General features: G+C 38.9%; 1 protein-coding gene across 2 annotated transcripts in view; it reads left to right on the top strand.

The window, feature by feature from the left end:
* The window catches only part of FCHSD2 (FCH and double SH3 domains 2), a 131,795-nt gene extending 108,744 nt beyond the window's left edge, over nt 1-23,051 (top strand). For both annotated transcript variants that reach the window (XM_072401982.1, XM_072401990.1), the window contains 9 exons: nt 124-228; nt 4,577-4,738; nt 10,388-10,522; nt 12,160-12,243; nt 13,067-13,244; nt 14,186-14,406; nt 14,819-14,951; nt 15,581-15,663; nt 16,271-23,051. In XM_072401982.1, the coding sequence (XP_072258083.1) occupies nt 124-228; nt 4,577-4,738; nt 10,388-10,522; nt 12,160-12,243; nt 13,067-13,244; nt 14,186-14,406; nt 14,819-14,951; nt 15,581-15,663; nt 16,271-16,354 (1,185 nt within the window). In that variant the 3' untranslated portion in view covers nt 16,355-23,051. The remainder of the gene's footprint in view (nt 1-123; nt 229-4,576; nt 4,739-10,387; nt 10,523-12,159; nt 12,244-13,066; nt 13,245-14,185; nt 14,407-14,818; nt 14,952-15,580; nt 15,664-16,270) is intronic.
* Nucleotides 23,052-24,709: the final 1,658 nt, after the last annotated feature.

Raw genomic sequence — 24,709 nt, 5'->3', positions numbered from 1 at the left:
CTGTGTAAATGTGTAAATGAGGTTAGGTAGTCTGGTTTTAATTTGCAGAGAAGGTTAAGAAGTTATCGAATACAGAATCCTAGGTTACGGGGTCACTTTATCTAGTACTTTGTTCCCCTACAGGCCCTGGATGATCTGGAGTGTCAGAGTACGCCGCCTTCAGAGCAGGGCCGGGCAGAACTGGAGCAGAAAATTGAAGAAGCCAGAGAAAGTATTCGCAAGGCGGAGGTACGAAGAAAAAAATCTGAAATGTATTAACTTTTGTGTGATTCACTCTGCATTATATATTGAATACATCTGCATTTCATTTACATTTTTACTAAAATGTCAACTTAGTAAAGTGGGATTTTTACAGCTTTCCAAGGTACAACTGAGAATCTGTTACTAAGATGATACTCACTACAGGTTTCTTTTAAAGGTGTTCTGAATTCCAGATAATAAGTAAATACACATGTGAAATACATACCGTGTATGTGGGATGTTTTATTTATTCAAGTCTGTGACCTTGCTTTGCCACATGACACTACTACTAGTAACATAGAGATCAGGAATAGACAGGGAAAGGAGAAGCAGCAGACTGATGAGCTTATCTCTCTATTCTTCTGATGTCTGAATGCTCCTTATTGGCGCGTGAGCACTGCGGTGCAGCTTTTTGAGCTGCTTCTTAACTCTGCTCTGTAGAGAACTGTGAGAGGCTTATACCAGGTCATTTTCAGGTTCTGCTTGTATTAAAAATACATTTAATAATGTTTTAATAAATACAGAGCTATATATATTTTTTTTATTTGCATGAAATTTAGCTTTAAAGAGACTCTGCCATAAGGAGTGAATCCCAAACAGATGCAGGTTTGTAGTCCACAAAGATGTACAATTTTGCAGCAGCCTCCCAAATCTCCTACCATGACAGAATACCAATTTTTTCTGATAAGCAGAGCAGTTGGCACTTTTTGTTGGTTCTGAAACTTTCCCACCACTTCTGGTCACTTTCACATTCCTGTTGGCCAGTCAAAGTAGTGATCTAGTAGGAACATGGGGCCAAAGCTTAGGGAAAGTTTAAGGCTATGTACACACGCCAGATGATTCTCATCCGATTATCGCCTCTGGGCTGATATTGGACAAGAATCTGGCATGTGTACAGTTCTCATCTTCCGTCGTCTGTCCTGGCAGATCCATGAATGACAAACAATCATAATGAAAGTGAAGGGGAGAGAGCTGCTTCATCATTCGCTGTATGTACAGCGCTCATTCATGCATCCTAGACATGACATTCTATTCACATTTCTTACCATTAAGAGACAAATAATATATGTACTTTACAGCAAAAGTAGACATATCCTTTAAATTCCTGTACCGTTTCAAATATTTTGCTCCAATTATATCAAGATCTGTCTGAAATCCTATATGGGTAATAATTGCTGTATTGTGCGCAGCCACCCCCGACCCAGAGAGTCATAAAGTTTTTATTAGGAGATTCTCGCAGCTCGTTTAGCATTGTGATAATAAAGCGTCTGCTGATTTATGGGCCAGCTAAAGTCAGTTTCCGATGATTCTGCTCACAGCTTTTGTTATGTTTGTGGTGCTCAGACACACAGAGATCGCGCCAGCCGCCTTTCTGCTTACATGTGTCTCCTTCTGCTGCACTTTAATTAAGATTTAATTAGTATTGTTACAAAATAGAAGTAATTATAACCTCCTGCTGCACACACATTCATTTTGAGAGAGCTGCAGCTATTTCTTTGGCCTTAGTGCACTGGTTGGCCGCAAAATCCGGGTTTTTCTTGAAATGGACCTGTCGGGGGGTTTGCATGATTTGCAGAATAACAATGTTGTTCAAGCAGGGACTTACAATTTATCTGCTATTTATTACCTTTGTTAAAGGGGGTGTGCTATGCTTTTATTAAATTATGTACATATTAATATTCTTTTGTGTACCATTTAGTATTAGGCATTTGTCTCCTTCAAAAACGCTTAAAGCAGTTCTGTAGGCAGTGGGGTGCCGCTCCATCGTTTTCCCCTTACCCTCGCTATAGAGCAGAACGGTGCTGTATGAACAGCGCTTGTTATTGCATCGTACAGTCCTTTGTCGTTGGAAAGGATCGTGAAAGATCCTTTCCAACATCAATTATTGCACGTGTGTACACAGCCTTAGTCACCTAGTAGAGTAGTGGAAGACAGGCATGTGTATGCTCCACCAGGAGATCCAAGTTGAGCTTACTTTGAGCTGTCTTTTCCCACTTGCCATGAATAAACAAAGCTGTAGAAAAGTAATAGGCAGTGTGTGGTACTTTAAATGGGGACTTTTAGGTCAAATCATAGCTTTACCAGGTTCACTTTATATATAAATAGATATAATTCTATTTGCATAATACCCTATTAAGGGTAAGTCAGGTAGGTTACTGGCCCTGGGCTCATTAATATTATAATATGGCTGCATCTCTGTGTGTCATATACTCTTAATCTTTGCTAAAACCTCTTAAATGAAGAATCCCATCTGTAAGCTGTATAGGCCCGTTTCTCTGTAGGATGATTCCCCTGGGCATAATACAGCTGGTTTAATTAATATTTTAAAATAATTGTACCCCTGGAGGGGAATGGTTTTCCAGCCTGCTCAGTCCTCATGGAGTAATCATGTGTAATCGCAGATATCTGTGTTCATTGTAATCACGCACGTTTTGTAGTTTTTCCATTGCTCCTGGTCACTGAGTTTTGAAATGTGTTACTTCAGGGAAGTGTTGCCTCCATTGGGAAATGGATGGGTGTTTTAAAGTGTATGATAACCCTAACCCATCCTCTTATAGGTTGATTTATTAAAGGAGTAGAGCATGTTCACTGAGACAATTGGGAAGCTGTGCAAAAAGAAAATGGTTTTACTTATATGATTGGGTACTCTTTGCAAATTTTCATTTAGTTTTACTTCATTCACTAAGCTAAGTGATCATGCTCTACATTGGTAAAATTGACTCCAAAGAGCATTAATGGAACACTACGGTCAAGTGCAGACAGGAGTTGAGCTTCTTGGTGTCTGATATTTAGAGCTGTGCAATGTGCAGAATAGCAGAGATGAGCAGACGGCGTTCTCCTTACATCTGTAAGCTGATCTTCATGCTTGGTTAGATGGTGAGGTTTTTCCCAAGGAAACCTTCTCACCTTTTAACCCTTCTGAATTATCCAGCAATTAGACATTCTACGAATTGAAGATCAGACAGTAGTTGAAGAGAGTTAGGTTTCTCTGGTGTAATATTTGTTTGTTCGTTCAGACATATATCTATAGCTAATTCAAAATCAATGGCAACAAATAAGTAAATTATTTTTGCTAACAAATCAATGCTGAAATTATTTTTTAGCGTTTTCCTCTGGAGGCTTCACGTGCCTCCTGCATACCATGAGTGATCATGGATTCAGATGAGCACAAATCAGCCAAAACAATAAAAATGCTGGTAGGTAAGATATATGTTATTGATCATCCAGTTCCAGCGGCATCTGTCAAGGGGTAGACTATATATATAGCGGCAAGTGAGCAGTCAGTTTTTGGAAGTGATGTGTTAGAAGCAGGAAAAATGGGCTACTGTATCTAAACAACTTTCATAAGGGCAAAATTGTGATGGCCAGGTGACATCTTTAAAAGAGCAGGTCTAGTGAGATATTCCCAGAATGCCGTACTCAGTACCTACCAAAAGTTGTGCGAGGTCAGACAATTTGTAATTCAGCAACAGAGTCCTTGATGCCCTAGGCCAAGGTTCCTCCAGAGTGCACAACTTGCTGTAAAACTTTAGGCTGAGCAAAAGGGCAAAGGTGTCAGAGTGCAGTGCATTGCAGCTTGGTGCATAGTCACACACCTGACAGAATCCCCCATGCTGACCTGTGTCCACCTTCAAAATCACCTACAGTGGGCAAATGGTATTCAGAATTGAATCATGGAGCAATGGAATAGGGTGACCTGGTCTGATGAATCATAATTTTTTTGACCATGTCATGGCTGGGTGTTGTATACATGGTTTATGTAGGAAAGACATGACAAAATTGTGGGAATAACACAGTCCAGCAAACTGGCAGTAAATCTTTATACAATATCTCATCTCTTGTGCCCACATGAGCAGACTTTTCTATGTTTGAATACAAAGCTAAAGTGCCTGCGATGGTTTTTTCTGCATGAATAGAGCCAGCTGAAACTGCACCATCAGCGGAATTCACGGCAGAGTGCAGACAGCATTTTTATTTTCTATGTCGCGTTTCATTCCCTATCTGCTTTATTTCCAAACAAATAACTGTGAATCAAAAAACAAATTATGAATTAAAAAGTACAATTGTAGAATAAAAAAAATCTTTTTAAGCTTGTCTCCATGCAAAGCACTGCACAGGTTTACCTAAAATCGGAACTAAGTGAAAAGTAATAGCTTTCATTGGCTCGCTCTTCCGCTTTTTCATCTCCTACTCTTAATTCTGCATAACCTGCAAGAATTTGATAGCAATCAAGTATACAGAACTGCAGTAATGTGTGTATTTTATTTTATACCTGGCATTCAGCTTTAATGTCCCCCTACAAAGTAACACATTTTTTATTCTGTGTTTCCCACAGATCACCAAACTGAAGGCTGAAGCTCGCCTTGATCTCTTGCGACAGATTGGGGTGTCTGTGGACACGTGGTTAAAGAGCGCCATGAACCAGGTTATGGAAGAACTGGAGAATGAGCGATGGGCCAGCCTTCCCACCATGATCAACAACGGATCTTCACACTTGGTAAAGTGGCCTTCTGGACAACTGTTTTATATTATCATTGAGCCATCTTTGCCAAATTAATATTGTGGTTGGGACTGAGATTCCCCAGAAGACTTCTATCATGACTCAGTCAGTAATGTGCAGCAAGCATCCTTGCTAAATGAATGCCCAAAAACATGTTTGGGGATGCAGAACCCGGTCACAAAGAAATGCCTGTTCGCTCTAAAGCAGTGGTCGCCAACCTTTCAGATTTTATGGCCCTCTAAATTCATAATTTAAATTCCCAAGTACCATTAATATGAATTTTATTAAAAAATGAAAATATATTTGTAAACCAATGATCTTCCTAATGGTGCCTGATGAGGACTGTGGAGGCTCATTGATCATTGATCAGCTCACAGTTAAGTGAAGTATTACTATTGTTACTATTAGTTGCATTATCTTTGGTATTACTAAGAAATGCAAAATATTTGTTTGCTTTTTCTCACTCAGTATGGGTTTATTTAATTGGAATCCAGAGCCAAACAAGAAATGATAGTTATCAAAGTCAAACTATTTTGATGCTATTAAATTTAACAGCGCTGCATATTATGTTGTTGCTATATAAATCTTGTTTAATAATAATAACAGTTAAAGAAAATACACAGTTAAGGTCATACTTAGCTAAAAGTGCAATCTCAGAAATAAACAAGTAAAATAAAACAATCGAAACAGAATCGGTATTCGCAGAGTAACCGACTGTTAGTCGAAACAATACTGAAGCATACGGCTCGGCAACGGTTGCCTCCTACAACTTGACCACACTGACGTCATGCTGCGCCTTCATTGGTTTTCCATCTTTAGTACAGTTCGTGCAATAATATAAAGATGAAAATTGCCATTCACAATATAATTAATTTATTAGAATATTCTTTTTTTTATTATTATTAAAACATAAAAATTGCAAATAATGTCCAAATTTTTCTGTGGACCACCAAAATTTTCTCACGGACCACTGGTTGGCGACCACTGCTCTAAGGCAGAATGGTAGAGAAAAGTTAAAACAGATCTCCTCTGAGGATTCTTTTTCACATTTTTGTCCTCTATACCCAAGATTTCTGATTCTGCATTGCCTGTGTAGACTATTGTCACACGCAGCCATGGTTGTGTCTCAGCTGCCGGGTGACACCAGCACCCAGCGATGTCTGTCACCCTTCCAACTGGCTTCCTCACGCCAGACACAATGAGTTGTGTGGTGCTGGTAACTGCAGCAGGTGCCGAGGAATGTGAGCGATTCAGAGCGTTTTGTTTACTGCCATCTGGTCATCATGGCACAATCTGTTTATTTTTCACAAAGGCTTTAGTGATGAGAAATATTTACATCCATCATGAATGTTGGCAACGTGACATTTTCAACAGATGGATGAAGCTTGCGTACCATTTTTCAGTTCATTGTGCATCAATTGTTAGCTCTTCAGGAAAGCTATCATTGTGCATTGTAAAACAATACCATAAGTGGATCTACAAGACCCACTTACTAAAGCGTTAATATATTGAAGTCCAAACCTGATTTTTTTTTTTTTTTTTTTGGGGGGGGGGGTTTAATGCTGTATGACCATTATCATCACCTCGTCTAAATGTGTGAGAAAAAAGTCTACATTTTGAGTTCATCAGAACAGGAATGGTAGTGAAGTTTTCTAATGGGAAAGTTTGTTATTAGACAGTAAATATGAATATTTATTCAGGGTTTGATCTGTGTTTATCCCAAACATAATAAAATTCACTTACACTTGCCTGGTTTACTACTTCTGTAGCAAGTTTTTTTTTATTCTTTACCCTTTTAGTAAAATAAAACTTTCTAAAGTTAGTTTTAAACTTTTCTCATGCTTTTTTAATGCCATGACCCTGTTCGTTTGATATCACCATCAAATACAATTCATGTCCTCATAAACCTTATTTATTGAACTGTATTTAAAGGTTTCTGTGGTTCCCACCACCTTTGTCTGTCCCTGAAGAATGTATGTACTGGGTTCCTGCCGTGTCTCTTGATATGTTTATTCTATTAGACATTTCACTATTTTGTTGCCCTTCTCTAGATTCATATCTTATCTATATCTTTTTGTATTAACAAAAAAAGAATATCTTTAAATTGTTTGGGTTTTTGTAGTGGCATAAAACATTACAAAACAATTTTTTTTGTTAATAAAAATTCTAATGTGGCTTTATATATAAACACCTTACATTAGGGAAACCAATTTAAATGATTGGAGTAAAAGGAGAGATAAAAAGGATATATTTTTGTAAATAAGGTCTTCAAAAGTGGTCACAGTACTCCAAATTATGTGAACCTGCATTTAACCTAATCTGACTTTTTGTTGACCTGCTTTTACCAGTAGCTGATCACCTAAAGGTTTCCTCATACTGCTTTTGCAGTCCCATTGGCTTTGTAGCACCAGAGACATTCAAGTAAAGCTAAATAATAGCTGATCACCTAAAGGTTTCCTCATACTGCTTTTGCAGTCCCATTGGCTTTGTAGCACCAGAGACATTCAAGTAAAGCTAAATAAAAGAGCGTGTAACTATAGTTCTGTAACTTTTGTAAGTAATAATAGTTTGAGACAGAATGTTTCAATTCTTGAGCTAGTCCAGTTGTGAATGATTAAACCCATATACAGCTCATCTGCCTCCCCATCTTTGGGGCACAATATTCTTGAGCTGTTCAGTCCAATTACATGTCCTCCTCTGGTCTACTATATCCACCTGTCTCTGTTCCATTGTAAGGTGCTGTCTTCCTTCTTACGATGTTTAGCCATCTTGATTCATGGGACCAGGATGACATCATTCCCATACAGGCATGCCAGGAGCTCAATCAGACCCAACATTATTATTATTATTATTATTATTAAACAGGATTTATATAGCGCCAACATATTACGCAGCGCTGTACATTAAATAGGGATTGCAAATGACAGACTAATACAGACAGTGATACAGGAGGACCCTGCCCCGAAGAGCTTACAATCTAGTAGGTGGGGGAATTTCACACACAAAAGGATGGGAAATATGTAGTGTGGGAAGTAGTGATGGTTTCAAATGACAGAAGAAGCCGGGTAGGCAAGTTTGAAAAAAAGGGTTTTGAGTGCTCTTTTAAATGAGCAGAAAGTAGGAGCAAGCCGAATAGGACGAGGAAGACCATTCCAGAGACTTGGAGCAGCTCTAGAGAAGTCTTGTATCCGTGCGTGTGATGAGGTTATGAGTGGCACAATATTCTTGAGCTGTTCAGTCCAATTACATGTCCTCCTCTGGTCTACTATATTCACCTGTCTCTGTTCCATTGTAAGGTGCTGTCTTCCTTCTTACGATACATGGGCAGGGGAAGCTGGCAACAAAGGCTGGGCTGCACATGCAGTTCTACAGAGCTCAGGCTCTTGCTTGTTGTAATGCCCTGCCTGGTCCAACAGTTCTAAAGTTTAACTTTAGTTCCACTTTAAAGTACTCCAGTGCTGCAGAAAATGGTACAACATGGTGTTGCATCTTTATCTGTAGCATTCTTGTGTGATATCAGTGTGACCTCTCAGGGGTAGTAACCTTAATGCCCTAGGTTTACAGCAAGTGTGTTGAATGAGGCTGGGTGTCATGCAACCTGAAAGACCTGCAACAGCAGCGACAGCATGTGAGCTTTTAGGGGACAATACCAGTTTTTAGTATTGTAGTAATGACTTTTTATCCTTAGCTAAGTAGTTTTAAATGTGTTTTATGATATGTGAGCTAAGCTTTAAAAAGAAATTAGTTTAAATTGCTCACATACCAAAGCAGGGGGGATCATAAAATGCAGGTCAGGGTTTTCCCAGGGTGTGTGTGACCTCTATTAAAAGCATCTATCATACGTTAAACATTAGGAATTGTAGCTAGCGTTAACTAATAGCTTGCGTGATGCATCGCTGATAATCATCCGCCAGGTAATGGGAGGCATTAGGCAATATACATCACAGGTCTCGCTCTATTACCCATTCCCTCTTCTGCGAACATGTAAATAAGACGTCTGTGCAGGGAACCTTGTCTATTATCTGTCCAGGGTTTTGGTTATGCTGGTAAGTCAGCGCTGAACATGTACACTTTGCTTTGTTATTACCTAGAGTCCTTTAATTATCTCCACTAAATGGCTTGTATTGTCTTATCTTTCTAAGTAGTAACCATCATTCTAAATTAAATACCCTTTGCTTAGAGAAAACAGCACAAAATAATTGCTACCAATAAGTATCCGTGCTTGCAGACAAAGTTTAGGTTAAAAAATAAATGAATGGAGCACAAACACCTTCCGCTATTTGGGTGCTGGACAGCTTTTCCCGCAGGGCGTGCCAGATGCCGCTATTGACATTGAGTGGTGAGGTCATAGATGCCCGGCCAAATTGGCAGGGTGGGTAAACTTGAAAGTGACTCAGTAATTTGCCTCCAATGCTGTATTTGTTTCTGGCAATAATAGTATTAAACAAAGGCACCAGGCCATTAAGACAGCAGTGCCATCTGCATGTTCTAAAATAAAGCCTGGATGCAATTACAGTCATAGAGAAATTGGTTATTACATAATTTAGAACCACTCCAAATAGTTCACAAAATTCAGGTACTGAATGGCTTCAGCAGCCATGTACAGTGTTGATTACTACAAGGGAGGAAATATAGAATAAAATACCCTTAGCACAAGGCATCTCCTCTTACAAACCCTCAACCCTTACTCACTATTCCATATCTCCTTTCATAGTGTGTGCTACTTCCCCCACCTATTAGATTGTAAGCTCTTCAGGGCAGGGTCCTTTCCTCCTCCTGTGTCACTGTCTGTATCTGTCTGTCATTTGCAACGCCTATTTAATGTACAGCACTGCGTAATATGTTGGCCCTACATAAATACAGTTTATTAATATAGTAAATTTACAGAGTGCAGGAAGGAATGGGTTTATAGAGGGCAGCTACCTGTTGCACATGTTTAAGGGGGTTGATTTTGTTATTGTGGTCCTTCACCTTGCTTCAAAAACCCAGGCGGTAAAATCTGAACTTCTTTCCACTTGTAGGTCATTGACTTTTAAACTTGTTTTTCTGCTGCAGATCATTTTCTGTGTTTGCTGTTCTCAGACGTAGTAAAAGCATATTCCCAGACTCTGTACCTAACTGTATAATGTAAATAGTGGTTTCTATCCTTATGTTGCATCTAATTAATGCAGAACTTCTGCAGCCGCTTTTTACATCCCCTTCTTGTCTACATGCACTCCAGTAATGGCTGCATGGCATTTTTCAGCTAAGTCTTCATTTTGTGACAATAGTGGACCATCCCTTTGCAATGGCACAAGTATTTGCACGCCATGTGACAGACAAAAATTGTTACTACCCTTTAACGGGAAGTATGTAAACATGACATGCATAATATCACCAGGTGTTATATTAGATAAAGCTTAAGTATCAAAATACCTTTGGAACCATATTACCATGGTAAAGTTTACATGCGATTTAAGTTATTGGGCTTGAATATAATTGAAGGCTTCATTCATGGATTATTGCATGCATTGGTGCACTATGGTGACATTCATTGTGAACAAACTTTTAGTTTGCTGCCTATGCATCGTGAAGGGCACCTTAAAGCACCCATTTGCTGAAGGCTCACATTGGATTCCTTTTAACTGTCTTTTGGTTTCTGTACAGGGAACTACGGATCTAGATAGAGATGACGGCGAGGAGCATGAAGACAGTATGGACGCCTTTGACGACAGCAGCTCAAGTCCTTCTGGGACACTAAGGAATTATCCGTTAACCTGCAAGGTCATCTACTCATATCAGGTTGGTTCTGGGCTCTTCCACAGGCCACATATACCCGCAGGACCTTTGTAGTTTAGGGAAATGGACGGATACTTCAGTGTGTGTTTTATAAGCTTAAAGATCAAAGTTTGATGCATAAAGTTGCATTATCAAACTGTAGAGAAACAGATGGATTGAAAGAATAGACTGGGGAAAGATTGAAAAATAATCATGAAATGTTCTTATCTATCTGTTATTTGACTGTTTAAAAAATAATTTTAAAAGAAATCAAACACAACAGGAATCTTTATTGGTTAAATTTGGTGCTCAGTGTGAAATGTCATACATAAAAAATCATAAGGAATAAAACATAACATCAAATTAAAGCAGTCAATTCCTAATTAAACCCTTCATATCACAAAGCTATATGTTAATTGACATGATGTGGTTCTTTTTAAACATAAAAATCTATATGGTGACTTAACTAGGTCTTAATGTATATGTTGGGAAAACACATCTGTATTTACAGTTCTATCCTCCACAGAGTTTTTAATGTAGTTCTACCAGTTTTGTAATCTATATATTTAGGCCTCCCTGTGGATCTCTGTTATTTGGTAAAGATGTTGATCCCGATCAATTACCCAATGACAAGCCTGGAGAAAGACAAGTTACACCGAAATATACAAAGCTAAACCTGGAAAGGGTGGTGTAATCTTCCTTTGCAGCATAGCAAGCACATCTTTACCATAAGATTAGCTGAGCAGAAATTACTTTAGTATTTAATCTTTCACATATGTGCATTTTTTACAATCTATGTAAAATCTTTGTTTTTTTATAACTTAATTATATACTGTACTTGGCAGAGGTCTCCCACAGCAATATAGGTTATCTAAAGAGACTGCACAGCAGAGCCATTTGCTTTGCAACTCACATTGGTAAGGGAAATGTCTTGCTCAGATGACTCCTTAAAGACTTTCAGCCTATCTAAAACAAAAACTGATCATGCTAATGATGTGAAAAGATTAGAATGCCACCTGCTGGATGATAAGATTTCATCATAATAAGATATATATTCTATGGGAATTCTGTAGCTGAAAGTGAGGCCTGTCGCTAGGCTTTTAGTGATCATTTAAAAGTTACTGACAGTTGCATTTGACATGTAGTTGACCTCTTGTTCACCTTCATTTTCAGCAGTATAAAGTTGTATGGGTATGCAAAACCCATTCAACTAAACAAAAGCCTTACACAGGTTGTTAGTGTTCTGTCACTACTATTACACAATAAAATCTTTGCACACGGTTTGTTGCCCCTTCTTCCTTCATACAGTTCCCAAATTATCCTCCTGCCTTGTTGGCGATCTTGGAGGAGATTAGACTTAAACGGCATTCAGTGAAACAACTTGATATTGGAACACTGCTGAGGATAACATTTGCTACTTTTTTTCTTAAATTTTGCTGTAAAACAAAAAAAGCTTTGGCCATACAGGGTGAAAAAGTCAGTTTTGATAAGGTGTATCATATGGCAAAGGTGCATTGTGAAAGGAAAGTAAACAGGATATAGAAGAAATGTGATGAGCACCTCCTATTTCTCTTTGGCCGGAGCATATAGATCAACTGATAAATGTCTTGTGTCTATTCTTTATAAATTCCTCTCCTCTGATCACTCCCTTTTTATTTTAGGCATCGCAGCCCGATGAGCTGACCATAGAGGAGCATGAGATGCTAGAAGTTATAGAAGACGGAGACATGGAAGATTGGGTCAAGGTATGTAAACTCAATTGTAATATTGTAGACTGGATGTACAAATGTATGGGGTCCCTGAAGCTTTGTTTACAAAGCTTATAAAAGGATTATTTTTAAAAAAGAAAAAGAAAAGTGAGTTATTTATAGCTGCATCCAGTGAGATTAAAGAACTAGTCACACAGCGAATCCTTGTATAAAGCTTGTGAATTGAGTCTCTTGTAATTTGCTGTCAAACAAGTCATCTTCTAGTTTACTTTGATGTTTAAAGACAACAAGCAATTTGGGGACTTTTTTATGTAGGGTGCTTACCGGCTAGCTGACAGTCTAATATTTCTTGCATATTCAAAGGTGAGCACACATTGAGTAAAATCTATTTACAATAGCAAATTGTAAATACATGATAAAATGAGCAGCTAAAATAGCCAATATGTGTGCAGGTAATACTTCAAGGAAAGAGAAACATATTCAGTAACCTGGAGGGATTTTGATGTGTTTCACTGTGCTGATAAAGTAGTCTGCTGAAGGAGCAGCACCTTGAAATGCAAGAGTGTGGGCATTATGTTAATTTCACAAAGTGAGTGAATGTGTGTGTTTGGAGGCATGTACAGGTAAAAACATTTCTCTGTCCTCTAACCTTCCAGGGCACTCCACAACTTTCTTTTGGGAAATTTATTGGAGCTCTGTAAGCCTCAGCCTAATTATGCTGGTGAAGTAAGGGAAGAGTGCCTGGTATTTTTGCACTTAAAAAAAATGTCTTTGGGCTCTATGGATTAGCCATGCTTTGATGTATCTTGTAGGAGCTTGTGTCCTTCCAACAACAACTTTATATCTTTATCCCTTCCAGGCAAGAAATAAATCAGGTCAGGTAGGATACGTGCCTGAAAAGTACCTCCAATTTCCCACATCCAACAGTCTGCTGAGCATGTTACAGTCGCTGGCTGCCTTGGACAGCCGATCCCACACATCCACCAACTCGAACGACGCCGAGATGGTCTCTGGAACCACGAATGGCGATGCAAGTGGTAAGTGCTTAGAAGATCTCCATCCACCAGGGTCCTGTGCTTACTAGCTGCTTTTAATTTAATGTGCAAAATCCCTTAAGAATCTGTGAAAACCTACTTATCCTTTCTTAGTTTTATGTAGCTGTTTTACAGTGACCCCTGTATATGAGAGATCTGCCCTGTGGTTGAATCTGTGAATTTGGCTATGCAACTATTTAATGGTTGTTGCTGCTGTTTACAGGATAAGTTTGCCTCATAAGAAAAGCAACTGAAATTCCTGAAATTTTCATCACAGGGGTTTTCAATATTTGTAAAGGGAAATAAGGAGTTGTTATTATTACTAAGAATCAATTTAACACCAACATATTACGCAGGACTTTTTAGAGTTTATAGTTATGTCACTGACTAATCCTCAGAGAAGCTTACACTGTAATATTATTATTATTATTTAATATATTTAGAGCACCAACATATTACAGTGACACAGGGGGAGGAAAGGTCCCTGCCCTGAGGAGCTTACAATCTAAGAGGTGGGGGAAGTAGTATGCCTTATTTATTGTAAAGTCTCTAACATGGGAGCAGCTGGGGATTGGGATCCCTAACCGACCAATAACTTTTTGGGATGCAAGAGAAGACTGGAGTACCTGGAGGAAACCAATGCAAACACAGAGAGAACATAAATAATTAGAATCTGAGTGCTGCAAGGAACCCATACTAGTCACAGAAAATTGCTAGTATTATCAATAACTAATAATTGGCACAGTCAGTTATTAGCTCATAACTTTTCTGGCTGCAGGTTTCTTGTCAGGTAAAACTAAACTTAATTTTACTTTAATGTTTTGTTTATTAAAAAGAGAACAAATAAGAGCATTTGTTTTAATGTTGATGGTGTTTGATCTTGCAAGGGATTTATTTTTCCTGCAATCCTAGCCTGTTGTCATTCCCTCTTCCTGTTTCCCCAGTGTGTTTTGTGAAAGCACTTTATGATTATGACGGCCAGACGGAAGACGAGCTGTCATTTCCCGAAGGAGCCATTATCCGGATCCTGAACAAGGAGAACCAGGACGACGACGGTTTCTGGGAGGGAGAGTTCAACGGTCGCGTTGGTGTTTTTCCATCTGTGTTGGTGGAGGAGCTGGCAGCGTCTGAGAATGGGGATTCCCAGTGGATAGAAGACATTCAGGTGAAGTCCGCATTGACTTACTTTCTACACAGCTAATAAAAGTGTTGATTTGTTACAGAAGTAAACAAGTTGCTCTTGTGTTTAATGCCACAAGCTTCCGATCTTCTTACCCAAAATTTAAAATTAGTTTGAAATTACCCCAATTTTACTGCACACTGAGCTGCTCACGATGTGCTTTAGAAACTGCAGCAAGCAATTTCATTACATGACAGTCTGTACAACTGTGCAAGACTTAAAGGAAGGCTGGACAGCAGATTTTAGTTAAATAAAAAGATGACATTTGGTTGTTTTATGGTGTTGCACAATCCATCATTATTATCACTGTTTATGATGTGTGATATTTGAATTAGAAAAGCAGACGTGTATACAATATCAATGTCTTCCTTAAACCATGGTTGTCTTTCTTTTACAGGTATCCCCCTTACCGAAACCCCAAACATCCCTCCCTCCTCTGCCTCTGTATGACCAGCCCCCCACCAGCCCTTTATACAGTCCAGACCAGCCACGGGGGTCTCTGTACTTCCCCCGCTCCCCTTCTGTTACTGGTAAGTAGGAAATACTGCAAAATGCACGTTTGTTACCTGCCAATATATTTAATACAGAGCAACTTTGCCACGTCCCACGTGCCTGCCATAATGTTTTTTTTTTTTTTTGTGGGAAACGTCGCTTTGCAATGTCAGTGCCTTGTAGTTTGCTTTACCGCCTCCTTGTATCTAATGTGCCGATAGCACTGAGAATGAACATCACTACTTAGGTTCCTTCCTAACTGTAAGCTGCCTAAATACCTGTTATCTGCACAACAGAATCTTTTTAAGGTGTAGCATTGAGTGGAAAGCAAACTTTCAAGGCATGGCAGTGTAATAAAGCTACAATTGTGGAACTTACCATCCAATGTTTATTCCAGGGCAATACAAGGGCACACATACAGTGTCGTATTAGTTAATGTCCATTTTACGATCAATTTGGATTTTTATTTGAATTTCGGAGGACCTAGATGACTTAGGTTAACCCTCTAGTCTAGTAGCTGTATGTCAGACAGTGCAACTCACATCCCTGCAGAACAGTTGCTCAATCATTACTACCCAACTTACAAGACTACATTATAAATAAATATACTTTTATATAAATGTATATATGTTTTCAGTTGTCAAACTCATATGTTTTGTATTTTCAGAAAATAACATAAACTTGGAATCCCCTTCAACGTCGCAGCCTCCTCGGATCACACCCGATGGATATCAAGGCAAGCTACGCCCTGTAAGTATTCCTGATACACTTTCAGTTAACTTAGGTGGGATAGTTTTATGCAGTGTTTAATGTGTTTGGGGGACTTACATCCTGGATATTATACACAAAGACCTCAGTCTGTAGTCCGCTTCTACAGGAGTATTTCCCACGTTATATACTAAAAGTCATGGCTAGTTCATTTCACAGTTCAGTTTACTGATTGTCAAATAAAACAGACATTTGATTGGATGCCAGTGGCTTCATTTATCCACTGCCTTTGTAACTCAATGGCAGTGGATGAATTTTAGCAATGAGTTACCAGCTCTGTTTCCTAAGAGCAAGGCTGAGCTAGGTAGTCTCATTCCTTCTCTGCAGAAGGAAATAAAAATAGAAATAGATTAGAAAGCTGCAGAAAGGAAGAGCAAAATCTCACTAATATTGGTCTGGTGATCAATGCCAGTGTGACAATCTTGTCATGTGATATTCAGTGAACGGCATTAAAGGAGACCCGGCCAGTCATCAGCCTGGCCCCCCTTTTTAGCGATGATCACATGACTAATGCCTAATCCATTTTGCTATTCATTAATTGCCAATAATTTCCATTCGATTAATTGCATTTTTATTCTCCCACCTGCAGGTGAGAGCGGCCCCACCCCCGCCCACACAGGCTCACCGGAGACAGCAAGAAAAGGCGGAAGATGTAGAAATTACGTTGGTTTAACAACGGCATCTGCAAAACTGCTGCAATCACGGGTCAAATGCGTCATTTGGTCCGGATCTTTTAGGCACCTTCTGCATGTCAAGATCCTGAGAGGCGGGACTGAGAACACACGATGGACATTTTTGTGCCTTTTTTTGTTTGTTTTTTATGTTTTAATCTAAATGGAATCTGAGCTCCCCAAGTGGACGATAATGGGGTTGTAAGTGCAGTCTCAGGTGCGGTCATAGCAGCGGTGGGTTCTGCTCTAGCACCTTCTTAACAGACAGAAAAACAATAAGATTTTTTTTTTTTTTCTTAGTTTTAACTTTCCTTATTTATGTCCCTGTTTTCAAACATATCCTCCTTAATAGTGAAAATACAAGTTCAGCTTTTTGAATGCCCTGATAGGACTTTAATGGTAGGTTCATTCATTAATCACAACTTTATCCGACATATCAGAATATATCTATGAATGTTATTAGCTTCTCTTTTGTATCGAATGGGGATGCTACTTAGGTTATCCGATTTATTAGGATCTGGGGGGTTGCATTGGAATTTAAATAGAACGGGACTTGTATGAAAGTTGAGGAATCTGTCAGTCATGCCATAGGAAAAAAAGAGAAATTAATGAAAGCCTGTGCCAAGTGATGGATATATGTATGCCATTGCAAAACTCTCCTGATGAATATGCTAGTGGATTCCATATCCAGTGTTGTCCAGAAGTTTTTTTACAAGTGGGCCATGACATGCTTGTTCCAGGTCAGAAAATGGGGTCTTCAGAGCATCCATATGACAGCTGGACTGCCATATTTTTCAGGAGATCACGAATGCCAACATTTGTATTTTTTCCTGGCACAGATTTCCTTAAATGATAATTTTAGTTTCACATACATCCATTCTAGGAGCCAGTAGTGAAGAGGAAATGCACATAGAAAAAGCACAAAAATTTGGGTTTACTGTCCTGACTTGGAGGTACATCCCACACTTTTATCCACAAGATCTCTATATATTGCTGTGTGGCGCTAGTTGTCTCTCTTATTCGAGCTTCGCAATGCATTATTTCATTGCCTGTCAGGTGTTTGTATTCCCCAAGTCTATTTTTCAGTATTTTTTTATTTTTATTCCTCATTGTATACAATTTTCTTTATTTAAAATGTTTTACATTTTTAATCCAATGATTGCTTCAGACTGATAATAGTAAGCCCATGCCTTGTAATTAGCAGGAGCGTGGTCAGCCTTCTGTGTGAGCTCCTCCAGGTAATCATTGAGGAGTGAAGAAGTGCATGCAACAGACTGACAACACTATTGCTTATTCCAAAGAGAGGGGCTTAGCGTTGTCATCCTGGAACATAGTGCTGTTACTGGCCAAGGACCAACTTTGCAATAGATTAACAAAAAAAATAAGTGCAAAAAAGAAAACTGTATACTTTGAGGCTTGATGTCACACATGCTGAAAATAGGTTTTAGGTTTACAAGTGACAAGTAAAGCAAAAGAAATAAAAAGGAGTCATACATTTTAAGCAAATAAATCCTTTCTACCATCCAAAGACAGGAGCTCATTATGGAGGATTATGTTAAAGCTTGTTTGTCAGAGACCAAAAAAAACAAGGGACAGAAATAAGGAAACCGGTTACATTGGTCATACCTGTTCTGTATGCAGCAAGCATTTCCTGATGACGGATGCTATACACCGAGGGCTTGTTCACATCCGAGTCTGAAAATAAGGAGGGAATTCCTTCTCATCAGTTGAACACCATCTCTTGGCTTTGCAATGTAATGTAAATGAGACCTGCTTTCTGTATTTTGCCATCCAGCTCAGTGCTTAATTTTTTTTTAAATGGGTGGAAAGAAATTGTAGATGGGTGGCAGCCCATATATTGTGACCCAACTTCTTTAGTAACCACCCAAAAACAGCCGGGTGGGTACTGAAAAGTGCTGGGTGGTGCACCTGGCAAAAAGGGATGGGGGGAACACTGCAGCTTGGCTGTAATTGGATCCTTAAAAGACACATCAACATTTCCTGGGAGACACATGGGGACTGTTTTAGCCAATCCACTTCTCAAGTTGTCTGGCTGGTACACTGACCAGCAAGGTTTTGAGTTGCTGACCTGTAACAGACATCCCGGTCCACCGGGTGTCCATTTTTGTTCCGGATAAAAGACACAAAATGTTTAAGCAAGCAAGTAAACATGACAGCCAGGAGACCAGCATTTGCAGGCTAAATTGTAGTTATGGCAGTCTTTATATCTTAATCAGGGTAGGTCTGGTGTGTGAACAAGCCCTCAGCCAATGGCTGCTTTGATTTCACCTTGAGATTGCATCTGATGGGGAGCTGCAGAGAGGCGCCTTCCGTATTTTGTACGGGGGGGATATAGACGGTCCTCATAGAATACTTCTATCATGCGTGTTAGTACAGTATATTACTGTGGTCATAGGAATGTGTTTAAAAATTCTTGTCCCCCCCCACCCTCAGTTATCTGTATATTGAAAAAAAAGCTATCCATTGAACTCACACTTCTGCCAAATAGGAATGCCCAGGCATTGCAGGGCAGTGCGACGGCGACCAGCGTTTGCCGAGGAATGGGTCACTTAAAGGGAATTCAGGGGCTGGCTCCTCTTTACTCTCCTGGCAAACAAACTGTTAAGAAAACAAAAAATAAATATATATAATTATATATAAATATGCTGTAAAAACTATGGCTAAATCTAACATTACACCTCTTTGTTGATAATTAATCATTAATTCAGATTCAGCGTAACTAAACATATTTGTATTTAAGCAGCTCATTTAGTTTAGGTGATAATCTGCTGTCCCCCCACCTCCTTTTTTTTTTTATTTCTCCCTACTGAATACACAGCCTGAGACGAAGGGCATCTGAATAAAAAAAATCATATCTGCAGTCGCTGACGTTGCAGCCATTCTGTGTGAAGCAATACTCAGTTTTTCAGTTCACTCTTTCAAGGAAACCATTGTGACTGAAGCAATTTGGAATCGACTAGCGGTGGAGATGGCATTTTGCAGCACAAAATGGTTGCTCGGTTGTGTCTAATGCAAATTTGTACTATTGTTCACTTCCGAACGAATGTAAAGATTGCTATATAACACCAGAAATGCATATCAGATTATCACCTGGTTTATCAGTTTTGTCAGGATTTCAGGTTAGGCCTTTAAATATTTTCCAAGGGCTGGCATTATTGTTAGGACATAGAAGACCTCGTGGACCTTATCAGTTACATGTCATGCCGGCAGCCATTTTGTTACCTATCTTTAATATAGACACGGACAGAAAAATATATATTTTTGGTATATCTGTTGAGTTTTTTTACAATACTGTTGTAGGCCGACAACACTAAACCACTGGCTTGGCAATGTTATCAAGTGTTTTCATGCTGCCATTGGCCCTCCAGTTGTCCATTTGGGTTACATATTTGATGCTGCTGTTCATTTCAAGGCTTTGGCTGAGTGTTGTCAACCTACCAACAGGAAATGCTGTTACTGGCAGAATAGTCAATTCAAATTTTTGGATTAATGATTTGGGAGTAATGATATCAGGACTGGAATAACACCAATGTACAGATATTGCTTCAGCACACTGGTAGAAAAATATATTAAGGCCTCTTGAATGTCCCTTAGTAATGATATAGACGGAATGTTTAGTAAAATGGCTGCCTCCATTGTGTGTACTTGACAGGTCCACTATAAAGTATATCTGTCATGCTTGGTTGGCTTCTTTTATATAATGAATGTTATACAGATTTCCATTGTGGTTATATCATTGTTGCTTTCAATGTATGTTAAGGGACTTCTGCAGAAATGCTGGGTAAAGGCAGAGTTGCAGGACAGAGCAAAGGGAACTAGTCAGGAAATGTAGAAGTTCCCATTCCTGAACCTTAATTCTTACAATGCTGATTGTCATACTGACCCAAGGCCTTAGTACTTTGAGTCACCGGGCCAAGAGCAAACATTCAGATGATGCAGACATTATCTGCATGCCTGTTCTAGGTGAGTGACTATTGAAGTCAAAGGGTTGACATACCGGCCAGTAAGCTAGCAATGACAGGTCTGCTCAGGACTGCCATCAGAAATTCCCATAATAAGTAAATTTTTTAGGCCCCCATGTCTAAAAGTTTCCAGGATTGCAAAAGTCAAGCTTTTTCCATCAGGGCCTGATACAGAAGTACCCCTTGGTCCCCCCCCTGATGTCAAATCTGGGTCTATTACAGGAAGTAAGTGGATGAGTAAACCTATATACAGGAAAATGGCTTTTTGCCAATGTATAAGAAAGCTTAGTAACTTTTATCAAATCAGAATAAAATGACAGGTCCTCTTATAATGATCTTTATATATTTAAAATTAGTTACTTATTAGATCTAGGGGGGGATATTAAAAACTAAATGGGCATAAAAATTCTTCTGATCTAAAAGCTATAATAATATAGGACAATTTAACAAATCTTCTAATAACCTGTTATGCAAGAACTGTCAGAGTGTTAATTTTCTAGTCTTTGTTTCTTTCATTTCATGTTTCCTAAATTTTCTATAAATAGCGGCATTTTTCTTTTGCGTTTCGGGTGTTTAGTAGAGAAAGTCGGATTACTGGATGTGTCTAGAGATTGGCGCTGCTCCGAGGAGTCGGTAGGATTCCCAAGTGCAAAGAAAGCTAATTTATTTTGTTGAACGCTGTTCAAATGTTTGTGTACTAGTATCTTCTTTGAAGACTAATTTTAACTCTCTACCCCTTCCCTTGTTCTTTTTCAGAAATATAGGGTTTTCCCCTCCTTATTTTGAAGTTTCCCTTTCAAATTGTTTTGATTTTATACGGTTAAAAAGAATTGGCCTCAATCTTTTAGAAGTAGATTGTGTAATGAAGAAATTATAGGTGACGAGTATAACACTTGTTCTTTCCACTTACAGAAGTGTGCTGTTCAGTTATTTTTAATTCTTGGTTTATTGAGAGATGGCTGTGTCATTCCTTATTGGTGATAAAAAAGCTGATTTCCGATAGGGGTCCCCGTACTTTGACCAAGCTTTTAGCTTCCTTCTACACAATATAATAGGCCTAAACCACGATTTAGGCAGGTGGTTGTTACAGAATGGAACCGTCGATGTCCCTTCTGCAATAACTGTTCTTACCTGGTCGCTCTGCCCATGTGCAGCTTATCATTGATTATCAGGGAAAACCGGAAATGCCTGCTTGCATATAGGGAGGACAAGTGAGTTTCTTTAAAGGAAAGTGGCAGGCCGGCCCCACTCACAATCTGTCAATCATCTGTAAATGTAGCTCTAGAAGGCGTGAGTCTCACAAGAATAGCACCCCTTATGCCGGAAAAAGGGGAAAGACATAAAAATAGTTTCTGCTTGCTTCCCAATAATCTTAAATTGGAACTGTACCCAGAAAAGTGAATTGATGACCTGAAGCAGTGATCAATCCAGAATTTTTTTTAAGCTAGGTCGGAATAAATTGTAGGCAGATGGAAGCCCCTGATTCAGGGGGTTGCTGAAAAGTGCCGGGATGGTGCGCCCGACTAAAAGGGGCTGGGGAGAACACTGCTAAGGTATATTTATAAATAACTTCTGTGAACTAGCTTGCCTGAAGTTTGATCCTTGAGCAGCACAGCAATGCAGTCGGCATGCTAATAATTAAAGAAAAAAGGCGCTGTGTTAAAAATCACCCTGGGCTTTCTTCTGGGCTATATAGTGCAACTATTGCTTGCACCATCCCATGCAGAGATAGTGAAGCCAGGAGTACAAACACTAAAATATCTTCCAGAAATGTGACATTGATATCAGCACTGTTGCCAAACGACAATGTGCAGAGCAGGATGCGCATGCTATTGTCCAAGTCGTGAAAACGGAACTCCCAATACTTTTCTGCTGATGAGCAATAACCTTTTTATAGGTAAGAATATTATGTATTTTATACACATGGCATGAAGCTTTAGTCTTCTTTTATATTACTATAACTACCACATGTTAAACAAATCACCTGTTCATAGAGATCAATAGCTCAAGTTAATTACACAGAGATCTGAAGACAGGGAAAAACATATCAGATTTGGTGTCTGCAAGGAAGCTACTTCACCTGTGATACTTAAATAGTCCATTGTAGGTTGTCATGTATATAATGTTTTAAAAAGAAACTATTGTATACATGTAATAAAACAATATAAATTCTGTAACTATTCTAGATTATCTTTATGAAGTTGCAGTTCTACTTTAAAATGGGAAAACACAATATGAATATAGAAAATCTTCTTGTTTATATGTTAGAAGCAGAGCCACAATTGTCTCTATATGATATGTGTGAATCTCAATGAATCTGCTTTCACAGACTCTAGATTTAGATTGATTCACTTCATCGCTGAACAGCCTCCTCTGTAAGTGAAAAGTTGTAGACCGGTTTCAACCCCCTCCCTCCTCCCTTTTCATTTCTTAATATTATACCTTTTTAAAATAAGTGTTATTTCAAAGCTGTTTAAAAAACATTAAACACAAAAAATCAGTATGAGCTGCTAATGTTATTTAACAGAAAAGATCTTTGTAACTCCATAGGGGATTCCATGTATCAATGTACAGTGTCATTGCAGGAAGAGCAGAAGCAATCTTCCGCCTTTGTATTGGCTGTAAAAAAGCAAAAAAAAAAAACAAAAAAAAACTTTGTATTTATTATGTATAATTTGTTGAATAATAAAAATGAGGAAAAGTAAAATATACAAAAGGCTGGCAATTGTTGTTCTTTGATGGTGTTTGTTTTTAATGTGGTTATGTTTATGGGGTGGTCCGGGTCTTCTCAAAAGGAAAATACTGATGGGAGTGCAATGACTGCTAATGCAGAACTGTTCCTGAAAATGCTATTTGCCTGAATGTCCATTACTTTAATACTGACCTGCCAGGGGCAGTCGGGTCTGCTGATCAGCCTACCTGTTCAGGTCAACCACTTGGTTTTGAAGAATGTAATTAGGGATGACCATTAGATAGTTGGCATTTTCAGAAAGGGCAATAATGGGAACACTTTTCTGTGCTAGTTTACAATACTGATGATGAAGTCATGTACTTTTTGGTATGGTAGACCATGTGACACATCCTAAAAGTGATGGCTGGTCTGGCACAATTTGAAGCCTACTTAGAACTCTTCCTGCTTCATGAAGGTAAAAATGGGAAAATAATTAAAATGGGTTTTAATAATTTGGACAGACATGGCCCATATTTATCCCATACCATCCCTTCCAGAGATGCAAAATTGACTTGAGACTTCCCTGCTAAACTGGCTTGGGGCACTTGTTTGTTGGGGACAGTCCAGGGCTTTCATGCAGCAGCACTTTGCACCTCCCTATGTCCGTCCCTGCTTACCTCCTCTAGAAAGTGTCCCAGCATTATGCTTTATCTCATTCCTATAGTATGAAGCCCCTTTTATTACTCCCAGACACCACCAAGCTTTTACATGGGGCACCTATTGAGCAGAGAGATCAGCAGATCACCCTTTGTTCCTAATGAACTAGATGCACCCCCAGAACTACATCCCCCAATCTTTGACTATGTATGATGTGTGGGTAAACTTGAAATTCATGGCAGCAGCTTGGTTTTGCTGGGGAAGAAATAAAAGTTTAATGTAATAAGATTGCAGCATGAGTGAGAATTCAAGCAAAGTTGACAACATTGGTTGGGTTTTCTGTGCAGCAGGGACCTCATTGTCGGCCAATAGAATGAAGAAGCTCATTTGATTTCTGGAATTAAAAATGATACCTAATGCTTTTTTTTTCTTTACAGTAACTACACATGGATTTCTTCAACAAAATATTAAGCCCGTACATTTAAAACATTTAATGATGGGGAGGTGGAAGATACTGGGATATGGTATGGAATAGTATGATGGCATAAAAAGGCAGTGTCATATTTAGGTAATTTCCTAACTTCAAAATCCAGCCCAGATTAAAATTTAATAAAGAGCTGTAGTGTAGGAGCTGTCAACAAATTATTTATCTGGCTGGAGGCAACATCCGCATTATCATTTTCCTGGGGCAGCCACCTTTATATCGGCAGGTGTAATTATTGTCTTGCGCCATTGCGGTATTTACATGAAAAATTCAGTAATCCTGATTGCTCCATTCTATGGAAGACAAAAGAATCCCTAACAAATTCGGGGCAGCCCCAGGCTGGGTGACCTGTCATTCCCATCTAATTACAGAACAGAAGGATGAGCACACAGATTATGGCACGCCATTGTCTATATTCTGTATGTTGTGACGGTGGGCTCTTTCCTGACATAGCTATTGTCTATATTATACTGAATTATGAAGTAGGGGGACAAGACACATCCCATTATTGTCTGTGCAATGACACAGGAGGAGATGGGGGCTCGTCTGAAAATCTTGTGTC

The sequence above is a fragment of the Pyxicephalus adspersus genome, chromosome 1, assembly GCF_032062135.1.
Source record: "Pyxicephalus adspersus chromosome 1, UCB_Pads_2.0, whole genome shotgun sequence".
In the NCBI taxonomy this organism is placed as follows: domain Eukaryota; kingdom Metazoa; phylum Chordata; class Amphibia; order Anura; family Pyxicephalidae; genus Pyxicephalus; species Pyxicephalus adspersus.
Note: the sequence above shows the minus strand (reverse complement) of the source record. Positions and strands in the feature narration are given on the sequence as shown.